Source organism: Myotis nattereri (genome assembly GCF_964212035.1).
Source record: "Myotis nattereri genome assembly, chromosome: 3".
NCBI classification, from domain to species: Eukaryota; Metazoa; Chordata; class Mammalia; order Chiroptera; family Vespertilionidae; genus Myotis; species Myotis nattereri.
The window spans coordinates 38,983,290-38,995,362 of record NC_138077.1 but is presented as its reverse complement, the minus strand read 5'-3'; the positions used below and the strand labels follow the sequence as shown (position 1 = coordinate 38,995,362).

The following is a 12,073-nucleotide window of genomic DNA, read 5'->3' as shown; positions in this document are numbered from 1 at the left end:
AAAGAGAGAGAACTCAATGTTAGTTTTTAACCCCCACCAAAAAACGCACACCCTTTTTCATTCCCAGAAGGAGGCAGGCTTTTAGAATCAGATAAGCTTGGGTCAAGTCACAGTTCTGCCGTTTTTTGGTTTTATGACTCTGAGCGCATAACGGTGAGCCTCAATTTCTTTTTTTTTTTCTTTTTTTTCTTTACAAATATATTTTATTGATTTTTTTACAGAGAGAAAGGGAGAGAGATAGTTAGAAACATCGATGAGAGAGAAACATCGATCAGCTGCCTCCTGCACATCTCCTACTGGGGATGTGCCCGCAACCCTGGTACATGCCCTTGACTGGAATCGAACCTGGGACCCTTCAGTCTGCAGGCTGATGCTCTATCCACTGAACCAAACCGGTTTCGGCAAGCCTCAATTTCTTCACCTGCTTCGAAAAAAGGGGGTGGCGGAATAATAATGTCTATCTTGCAGGATTATTGTGCAGTTTAAGTATAATTGCCCAGCACAGAACAGATGCTCAATACCTAGCAGCAGTCAGTATTATGACTGTTACTGCTGTCATCAGCAGTATCATTGTTATTATTTAGATACCGTTATTATAACAGTATCATTATTGTTATTATTATCCTATTGCCATCTGAAGAATTCCTGTTTCTGAACTGCTTTAGGACATTGTGCCATTGACAAATGTTGAGGCTTTAGAAACTAGATGCTACATTTATAATAAAGGGATCTTAGAAAGAACATTCATCAGTCACTGATTGCTCGGGTCAAAACCAGGAAACCTGAGCGACCTCTGAGCAACTGGTTTGTTTTATGCTGTGGACGTTGTGACCTTGCTGAGGTCCTCATGACAGCCGCTGTGCAGAGGGCCCGAGTGCAGGGTCCCGCCTCCTGCACATCCGCCTCTCAGGTCTGACAGTGTCCATTTTGTATGTTAACTTCATCCCTGGCTTCCTCTGATGTCCCTAACCTGCTTTTATCTTTACACATTTTACTCACTTATTTTCTAGGTATATTTTATGATACAACTTAGGTCCTCTTTTGGAACAAGGAGAGATGTAAATGAATATATAAGTGCATGTAGGTACATTGAATTCAATTAAATGAGGCTTTTGTAAGGCTTCTGGATGAGTTTTTTCCTTTTTTTGTTTTTAAAATATACTTTTATGGATTTCAAAGAGAAAGGGAGAGGGAGAGGAAGAGAGAGAAGCATCAATGTGAGAGAGAATCATTGATCAGCTGCCTCCTGCACACCTCTTACTGGGCATCGAGCCCGCATCCAGGCATGTGCCCTGACCGAGAATTGGACCGTGTGACCTCCTGGTTCATAGGTCAGTGCTCAACCACCGAGCCATACTGGCCAAGATGGATGAGCTTTCTTATTTTTTTGTTATTGTAACTTCTTAGTGTAGAAAACATACTTGAGGGGCCAATAGAACACTTGCTTGGCAATCACAGATGTAAGCCTCAGTAGGGCAAGTATTTGCAGGAATCCCCGAAGGTCCATGACAAGTAGAAATGGGCAATCCTGGTGAGGTGGACTTTAATCCTCAAGCAGGCCAAAAGCAAGTCAATGTTAAAGTTGCTGGATAAAATACAGAATGCGTGGTTAAGTAGGAATTTCACATAAACAGTAAATATAATTTTAGGATAAATATTTCCCAAATATTGCATGGGACATACTTAAACTGAAACTTATTCATTGTTTTTATCTGAAACTCAAATTTAACTGTGCATCAAATTTAAAATATATATTGCTTTATTGATTTCAGGGAGGAAGGAAGAGGAAGAGAGAGATAGAAACATCAATGATGAGAGAGAATCATTGATTGGCTGCCTCCTGCATACTCCCCACTGGGGATGTGCCCGCAACCAAGGCACATGCCCTTGACCGGAATCGAACCTGGGACCCTTCAGTCCGCAGGCTGACGCTCTATCCACTGAGCCAAACCGGTCAGGGCGGAACTGTATCTTTCATGTTCACTACTAGTATTATGTATCCATAGTACATAGACCAGTAGTGGTTGTTACATAGTAGGGTGTTTAATGTCTTTCAATGGAATCATTCCCTAGAATAAATTGTTAAATACCAGAGTGTCAGTTCCTGTATCCCTCTATGGCCAAATTCTCTGCTATGCCCACACAGTAGACCCTTACATTGGAAATATTAATTTTTCATGAAAATGAAAAGGGAATAGGCCTGAACTAAGTTGAAGCAATTTTTAAAAAATATATATTTTTATTGATTTCAGAGAGGAAGGGAGAGGGAGAGAGAGAGAGAAACATCAATGATGAGAAAGACTCATTGATCGGCTGCCTCTTGCAAACTCCCTACTGATGATGGAGCCCACAACCCGAGCATGTGTGCCCTTGACCGGAATCGAACCTGGGACCCTTCAGTCTGCAGGCTGACGCTCTATCCACTGAGCAAAACCGGCTAGGGCTTGAAGCAATTTTTTTGAAAACAGATGCTGAGCCTTTTCTGTTGTAAAGGTGGGAAGAGCAGCAGCGAATGCTGGAGACACATCTTTGGTAAACCTGCTCCAGAGTCAGAAGGCCCCTTCCCACAGGTGGGAGCTTTAGCCAGTTAGCTACCCCAATGCAGTCTTTCCCTCCCATGTAGTCTTTCTTTCTCCTGGTGTATAGGACACTTGAGGCATGGACAATGGTAAAGAGCAGAACTGAAAAGTAGAAGGGTGAAGAAATGAAAGATGGATGGTTGCCAAAAGTAAATTTTGAATTTTTGCTGAGGTGAATCTTGTAATCCTAAATGTTTAATAAGAATATCAATTAAAATATTTTTAATTGATTTCAGAGAGGAAGGAAGAGGGAGAGAGAGAACTAGAAACATCGGTGATGATAGAGAATCATTGATTGGCTGCTTCCTGCACACCCCACTCTGGGGATCAGCCCACAGCCCGGCATGTGCCCTGCCCAAGAATCGAACCATGACCTCCTGGCTCATAGATCAGTGCTCAACCACTGAGCCATGCCAGCTGGGCAAGAATATCATATTTTTATGGCTTCACATGATAGGAAACTAAGTGTTAATCCATTTAGATTATCAAGGAGAGAATCTACCAGATTTAGCATTGGTAAGTACATCCACACAATGGAATACAGTATAACTTTTTTTTTAAAGAGAGAGGAGAGGAAATGGATAGGACTTCAGAATGCACTAAGTGGAAAATAAAACAAATGTTGATAGTGCAAAATAAAATAAAATAAAATAAAATAAAAAAATAAAAAGATCGTCAAGTGAGACACAAAATGAATTCTGAAAGTAAATTTAACTTGGGTTGTAAGCATATGTGTAAGAAATAACAACCCTCAATAGAGATGTGGCTCAGAGGAGAGCCAGGAGTTGGTACAAAGTCTGGGCCGTGCCCCTTAAGAACTGCAGGTGTGTGTGTGTATACGTTATAACACTCACTGTTTGTCACCTCACACTTTCTATAAGAAGTCAAAGGCATGCCCTACCCTAGTACTGAATACAGTTGAAGTAAGGAGAAGAAAATGTGGCCTGAAATGAGGATACAGCTTAAAATGCTACCCTTTCGTCAGTCGGAGTGCCAGAGTAGAGCTTAGACCAGCCGTGGGCAAACTACGGCCCGCGGGGCGGATCCGGCCCGTTCGGCTGTTCTATCCGGCCTGCGGAGCCAAAAGAGCAGAGGGTTTTCTTGCTCTCCCCTCCGCTCCTTCACCAGCAGCAGTGTTAACATGGCAACGTCGGGAAACACGGTCGCAGCTCCTTCTTCTGAGTCCAGTTTAAGAACCCATTGTGGCCCTCGAGTCAAAAAGTTTGCCCACCCCTGGCTTAGACCAATGAATCTTAACCATTTCAAAAGTGAGGACCCCTTTTTAATGAAAAAATAAATCTCGTCCCCTTTGATAATAATACCAGGTGGGCAAAAGTAGGTTTACAGTTGTTAGTATGGAAAATAATACTATAATTAATAAATCATAATCTCTATATATAAACAGCTAATATGCTACCTGTCCCTCCACCCATCCAACTGGTCGCTATGATGCACACTGACCACCAGGGGGCAGACGCTCAATGCAGGAGTTGTCATGACACACACTGGCCATTTACAAAGAAATGGCACCGCGGACCTGGCGCCGACAAACCAACACTCGGCTTCCCCCAAGTGGGACACAGGCCCCGCCACCACTCCAGAGTGACAGCCCACCAAATCGCAGCCGACGCTGCCAAGACCCCATGGCACAAAATGTGGCCCACAGCCCAGCCCAGCCCAGAAACGGTCGTTGTGGGCACCAGGTAATGATGTCACGTAGCAATGCCTGGCTTCCTCTTCCTAGTGACTCACTAGCCTCCTTGGAGTTTCTTCAGACCAGGAACACGACTTGCTTTATAGCCAGGTGCAAACATTTTACACTTTAACCAAATGTCTGTGAAGCGTTTTCCTGTGCCTCATCTCATTTGATCCTCACAGAAGTCCTGGAGTAGGGAGATAGGAGACTCAGTGGAATCCTATTTTCTTTTCATTAGCTGGAAAATGAAGATTTAGAAAGTTTAGAAACTTGACCCAACTGAAAAGAAGTAAGAAATGGTGGACCTTGAAAATGACTTCAGGTTTTGTCACTGCGCAGAATATAGTCAAATACTGCTTCAGTTAAATATTTTACCCTTTGTTCTCCCTGAGTGATCTACAGTAATAATCTGCTTCATGTTGATATTTACTGCTGTGTTGATGACAATTACCTGAAACAGAAGTTGGGGTGCTTCACTAGGCTGGAAAAAGTTTAGCTAAATCAGAAAGCAGGTCTAATTAAGCAAGTTTATTCTATATATATAAAAGGCTAAGTTGACTTGCACATGCACAATACTTATAAAGCTCTCTCTGGCGCCAGTCGCACGAATGTGCTTTGATCTGTCATTGTCAATCATGAATTTGGTTGACACTTCTATTATAGAGAAAGGGCAAATAGTGATATGAAAATATTTCTTCTAATTAATTTAGTTTCAATGTGCACAAATCCTAGCACTGGGACACACTAGTATGAGAATAAATTCTGTCTCCTGCATGCCTCCTACTGGGGATCAAGCCCACAACCTGGGCATGTGCCCTGACCAGGTATTGAACTGGCGACCTCTTGATGCATGAGATGACACTCAACAAACTGAGCCACACAAGCCAGACATCTTTCACATTTTTAACAGCTACTGAGAACCTCACAGGGCTTTTCTTATGTGGGTTTTATCTATGAATTTTTACCATATTAGAAATTAAACAGAAAATTTTAAAAGATTCATTTAAATATAATAAACTAATTACATGTTAATATAAATTACATATTTTACCCCTAAAAAACAAAACAAAAATAAATGTTTAGTGAAGAGTGGCATTCTTTTATCATTTTTGTGATTCTATTAATATTTTGCTTAAAAGAAGACTCATTTCTGCTTCCACATTCAATCTGTGGGATGTTGTAAATCATGAGGTCTCTAGAAAATTCCAGTGTACACTCATGAGAGAATAAGAGTAAAAGGTAAAATAACATCTCAGGATTACTTTAAAAATTATTTGGCCTCATTGATCCTCGGGGTTCCTCCAACAACACTTTGAAAACAATTTAAGTTAATGATAAGAGTTTTCACATCAAATGATTTGACTGCACCTCACAAGGTTTTAAAATGACGTCTATTCTCCCTATTATATAGTCGGGGGAACTGAGGCTTGTCAAAGATAAAAAATTTGCCTACAGTTACGTAATGGGATACAAGCCCAGATTCTCTGATAAGAAACTGAACTCAACCCCTGCTCCTCCCCATATTTCTATCACTAATAGGAAAAGTTAGACACTTCGTTTCTGAGTGGGACCAGAACCTCTTCAACCCTAGTTTTATAAACCACATCTGTGAATGGCCTACGTCTTCCAGTCGTTCTTGGAGTAGAGAAAAGTGGATGCATTGAAGAGTTAGCAGTACCATTCTTCTTCTTCTCCCACATGATTTTCCTAAATAAAAATTGCTTTGCTTTTTTCTTTCTTATCTCACTGCATTAAACGATGATTTTTCACAAAAGAGTAATGACAGAATCAGAAAGTTGTTCATCTGATGAGCCCACACACCATAGAAAGGTGATTTAGGATTTTAGAGTAAAATAACTTCATCCATTTTTTGTTGTCTTATTTGCTAACTCTGAAATGCGTTGCATTTGTAAATGTCTGTTTTTCTACCCTCTTAGAGAAGCGGTCAGCAATTTTCTCACTGCCCTCAGTCTGCAGAGGAAAAGCCGGAATCAACAGCAAGTTCCTCATCCTGCCATCTCCGGGAACATCTGGGCTGCCCTCAGAATCGCACTGTCTCTGATGGACCAGCCAGAACTCTTCCAGGCGGCCAATCTCGGTGACCTGGATGTCCTCCTAAGAGCTTTCAATTTGGATCCTTGAAAGAAAAGGAAAAGTAATGATCCCTGTCCATATGTGTACTCAGAAATGCAAACCTATTTTATTATGAATTCCAAAATGGTGACACCGGATGTTCAAAAGGCCATGGTGATAGAGCCTGAGGGAATTCCTACAGACAATGCCCAGTCTCTGTTCAGATCCCAAAGCACAAAATGTTATATAGAGTCAAGGTCGGGCTCGAAAGAAGAAGCGAGAGGCTCAAGACTAACCAAGATGAAGTAACTATGTGAATACTCTCTCCACAAGCTGCAAGCCTGTCGCAAGACATCTTCTTTGGGTTTTCGTCCCCACTTGCGGCTGATGACACATCTAAGGAACTTGATCGTGCGACACCTGGAGAAAGCACTGCCTCAGATCAGGGAATTCCGACTATTTCTGAACTGTCCCCTAAAATTCCCCCTTTTAGAAGATTGAACATAGTTTGGGCCGAGGTGCATGCACAAATATTAACTCGACTAAAAAGAGGCATTGCTTAAACCCGTTCCAATTTTAACTTTTACTGTAGCTTTTTGATTCCAGAGAAGGAGCTTTGCTGGCAAAAGCAGTTTTTGCACTAGAAATTTTTGCTGTTCCCAATCAAAACTTTTCTGGGACTGTATATATGCACTTTAATATCTCATCTATGCCTTGCTGGAGTTTTGTTTTGTTGCTCCAATTTTTAACGTGGGGAAGGGGGGCGGGGTAAAAGATTTGGGAGCTCCGCCTTGTTAGCTCAATGGACCAAATAAAAATTCCTGAAAATAGTTTTTACAGTGTAGGGTTTTGAAGGAGTGTTTTCCTCAAAGCAGATGTGACATAGGGTGTACATATGCAAACACAGATCTTATTCACGTGCTGTCTGAGATTGTTTGACCTTAAGCAAGAGGTAAGACACTGTTTCTTCATGCATTCTCTGCAGGACGGAAGTTTGATGATGTCATCATTTCTAATGACTTAACATTAACTTACTTAAATGTCATATTTTACTTGCTTACTAACTGCCCTGCACACTGATATTCCTTTTCAATTGTTAATATTTTAAATGGCATTTCTTAAGAGTGATAAATACATTTTTCCTAAAAATTGTGTTTTTCTGAGTTCCATAATAATCTCATTGCTCGCCCTTTTGCATTCCAAGTGACAGAGATCAGTACTTTCGAGCTGAATCTCCCTGAATATCAGAGGTTTCACATGAAAAATGCAAGCCCCTAGGCTCTCCTCTTGAACATTTATTAAGTACCAGGACTTCTGTTGGCAATGGTCTTTTATTCCATTGGTTCCATCCCACTCAGTTCTTCAGAGTGTTTTTGTGCTTGTCGGGGGCTCAGCAATTATTGAGAAAGACATCACTTTTGAAAGGATTAGAAAAATTGTTTGCAAAATGTTAACCAAAATATAATTTCACCAATGCCCAGTTCCGGTAACTTGTCCTAGTAAGTTGTCCCATTCTTCTTCAGTTTGTCTGCTTCCTCCAGAATCTTCCCAAAGCAATCTGATTCTAGCTTTTCTTCATGCCCTTTGGTTAGTAATAGCTGGTTTTACTCATGATTATAGTTAACCAGGAAAAAACAGCATTTGGATCAAGATAATTCAATTGACTGGGGAGTGAGCTTCTACTGCACACATACTGAACTCGGGGTGCAGGTAGAAATGGCCTCCTCTGTTACATTCAAAGTCCCTGGCATAGGACAGGGCCTCAGGTAAACATGAAACCCCAAATCCTTGAGGCTTACATACGTTATAACCTATTCTAGTTTCTAAAGACAAAAAGTTGAGGGCATGTGGTGGCAGCTTTGCTGTTCACTGTCAAAGCTCACTAGGGTGAGGTGATGCCTCCAGCGGGACCAGCAGGAGGCAAGGCATTGAGGCATTCACCATTGGGCAGCAGTGACAACCAATCTTAACCTACTTTCCTGCAGGCTCAGAGGCAAAGAAAAGCTCAACAAGATTTTCAAGAATGGTATTCTCCAGAATTTCAGAATCTTAGCAATTCGGCCTGGGAAGGACTCATGGGGCCAGCTGCCAACCGATGGTAGCTACCTGGTTGATAATCCCTGACGGAATAGCATCCCTTCTTGGCACGTTCCTTCCTCCTCCGTATCCCTGTGCATCCACGCTGGCCAGCTGACTTGCATCCATCATAGTCCATTAGGAACCTCTAAACAAAGGATTCAAAGCCACTTTCACAAAAGTTCTGTTTACGACAACATTCAAGACTTTCAATAGTAACTAGATTTGCAATAATAATAGATTGTTTTATTAGTTTTGCTGCCACTACGTACATGAGATCAGTAACAATTTAAAGCCTGACAGTTGGGTAAATGTGCACTGTTTTTATTTAACTTGATTGTTGCTAAGTACTGGCAAATTTGGGGCCCCCGTTTAATTTTGCTATTTGAATATAAAGCAATTTCAAACTCCAAGGAATTGTTTGCAGCGAGAGTGAACAATTTCCCATTCCCTTCATAATTTGGTAATCTGCAAAGCATTTGGTAGGACTTCCTCCAATATATCTAGTGTCCATCAGAACCAAGATTTTCCTAAGCTATTACCTGTCGGGAGGTGCAGAATTATTGCCCAAGACATTTTTTCATAATGTTTTTATTAAAATTAAGTTAAAACAGTTACTAAAAAGCAAGTGAAAGTTTATAGCAATCAGAGCAACATCAAAAAGTAAGTAGCAAGATCTTAGAACAGTCTTTATTGTATACATCTTTTTCTTAAGTTTATACACATTTTTAAAAAAAACAAAACAATTGTTTCTGGTATCTTATCGTCATGGTGTAAAGTTGTCATTTATATTACTCTTTCCATTTGAAAGGGTGGCCTTGGTTCCCTTGGAAGCACTCTGGGAAGGCCTTGATTATCTTCTCTCTTGCATTACTGAGTAGCAGCCCAAGATCTCTCAGAGGATGGTACAATTTTACAAGAGTGGCCACTCAAATGCATAGTGGCCTCTCAAGGACCAATTTCTCCAGGAGATTAGATGAAAATGCAGAGAAGGCCAGTGATCATTGCTGAATTTCAAAATAGGTTATAACTATGTCTAGCAGGCTATTTCTCTGTGTTGTAGACCTCAATGTGAGGAGGAGTTGGAGGGATAAGAGAGGGGAGGGGAAGGAGTAAAGTGTCCACTTACTGGATTAATCATATTGAGTCACCATTCCCTTTGCTTTCTCCCTCAATCACTCCCCATGACTCCTTGAAAGAAAGGCAGATCTTGTTCAGCAAGAAACTTTCATAGAGAACTGTGAGCTGTGCTTTCTCAGCCAACCTGCGTTTTAACTAAAACAGCAAATTAGTGATACTTAACGGGGTTGGAAAGTCCAGGACACACACCCATTTCCACAGTTTTATGACATTTCTTCATTCTTTTTTTTTTGTTAACACTATTACAGATGTTCCCACTTTCCCCCACTTTGCCCACCTCTGCCGAGCCCCTGCCCCCCGCCCTCCATTTCCTCTGCCCATCACCACACTGTTGTCTATGTCTGTGGGTTGTGCATATATGTTTTTTTGGCTAATCCCTTCACCTTCTTTCATCCGGTCCCCCTCCCCCAACCCCTCTGACAGCCATCAGTCTGCTCCATGTATCCATGCCTCTGGCTTATTTCACTTAGCATAATAATCAAGAGCTACTGAGTTGAATCTTGGGTCCATGTCCAGATAATTGCACTAGATCAATCTTTCTAGGATAGTGTTGCTGTACAAGCAAGACTTAAACACAATTGTACTAGCCCCACTTGTACCAGGACCTCCCAAACTACTTACCATAAACTTTGTGAGCTCCTTGGCAATATAAAAGCAAGCTCCTTTTGTGCTCCTTCTTCCCTTGTCCCTGAATCAGTTCCACAGAACCGGGCTGTACGTTCACATGGTTGTTGCTGTTGTTTTACACCTTGAAATGTTTTTTCGAAACAGGGTATTTTGAAGGCTTACTTCGTGTGCCATCTTTTCAAGGCCTCTTATTTTAGAAATTACTACACATGCACACACCTAATTTTAACCTTTCTAAATAATTCCAAATGCATTCGCTCTCTGGATTTTACTGCCTAGTTTACCTCCTCAGTATTTACAGAACTGGTTGAACTATAAACTGTTTTGAACTAAGTAGATACATATATATATATATATATATATATATATATATATATATATATTTTTAAGAGTGTTGGAGATTAACTCTGGCATAAGGTTTGTAAAAAGGCAATTTTTAAAAAATGAAGCATATAACCTCAGGTGCAGAAGTAACGCATGCATTAATCCTCGCAAATCTGCCTACTCAAATATTAACCAAAGCATGCAAGATAGCACTACTGAATGTGAACTTACCCAGTGCATGGTTACACCGCATGGGTTAGCTTATTTTTCCTTGCTTCTGAACAAGGAAGCATTTTCATGAACTTTGTGTTACAGTTTTTCTATTTGTTTTTATTATCCTATCCTTGAGATTGTTTTCATGCCGTCACACTGAACTTGACAGATATCCACATGTCTGGTTTATGCAGCGTTGCAGCCAGTTGGCCAAACTTCTCCTCTGACCAGCAGAGGCACACAGATCTAAAACTTAAGCAAAATCCACATATCTGAAGACTACTGAACAAAATCGTGTTGATTGCTTCAGCTCAGTTTTGGGTTCTAAATGCTGAATAGTGCATTTCAAATATTTTCCAAAAGTTTAGGAATAAATTTAGAAATACTGAGATTCTAAATAAGGTAGAGATTAGAGTAATGGCAGGTACATGAAAACCATTATAAGGGAAATGAACATGGGGCCTTAATAGCCTCAAATGTCATGTAACAAGTGTGTAGATGCCACACCATGTCCTCAACGTATTCCTGTTTGTATGGTAGGCTGAGCTACTAGAATCCATGTCCCTTAAGAAGCTAGACTTGGTCAATATGTCTAAAAACATTGAAATTTGGGGGTGATGAGGTGGTTTTACGGTCACTCAGACCAGCTCTGAAGTCTTCTCATGGCCTTTGTCTGTAATCCCTGCTATATGAAGAAATCAGGACAAGGAGACCAGAAGTGGAGGGAGCAGAGCTCAGTGAGGCAGTAGGGGTTCTGTTAGAACAGCTTTATCACCATTTCATCCACCCTTAACTCCCCATACACACACACACACATATGAGCTCAAAGACAGTATTTCCCAAACACACAGCAAAGACCTTTGTGTGGAGACACTGAAGAGTTAAGAGAAGAAAAAACGAAAATTAAAGTGTGAGGTTTAACAAACTCACATGTGGTATTTTGCCTTGAATAAAGTTTTCGCTACTTGCAACCTTTACAGAAATACCAAAAAGAAAAAAGAAGAAGAAGAAGAAGAAAAAAAAAAACACCCTCTAGAAACAAGCACCCCATCTCAGAACTGTTTTCTCACGACCTTCTCTACAAGAGAAAACGAACTTGCAATGTTAGAGTGAGACACTTCCCTTAGAAACCTGCACTCAAAATAATATTAAGATGGGAAAAAGGACAATTTGCTCAACAATAAAATGTTCTCTTTTTATTTGAGTGAAATGGTGCGACACAAAAAGGAATAAGGAATAGACACTCAACTAGGTCATTTGTCACTTTCACTGAGATAAGGAAAATGTTCGCGTAGATACCGTAAAGGAATTGCACCCTGTGAGGAATGTGTTTGTGACTGAAAAT

General features: G+C 40.7%; 1 protein-coding gene across 6 annotated transcripts in view; it reads left to right on the top strand.

Moving 5' to 3' along the window:
* Positions 1-7,492, top strand: part of PEX5L (peroxisomal biogenesis factor 5 like) — a 240,418-nt gene extending 232,926 nt beyond the window's left edge. For all 6 annotated transcript variants that reach the window (XM_081086950.1, XM_081086951.1, XM_081086949.1 and 3 more), the window contains one exon: positions 6,213-7,492. In XM_081086950.1, the coding sequence (XP_080943076.1) occupies positions 6,213-6,417 (205 nt within the window). In that variant the 3' untranslated portion in view covers positions 6,418-7,492. The remainder of the gene's footprint in view (positions 1-6,212) is intronic.
* The last annotated feature ends 4,581 nt before the right edge of the window (positions 7,493-12,073 follow it).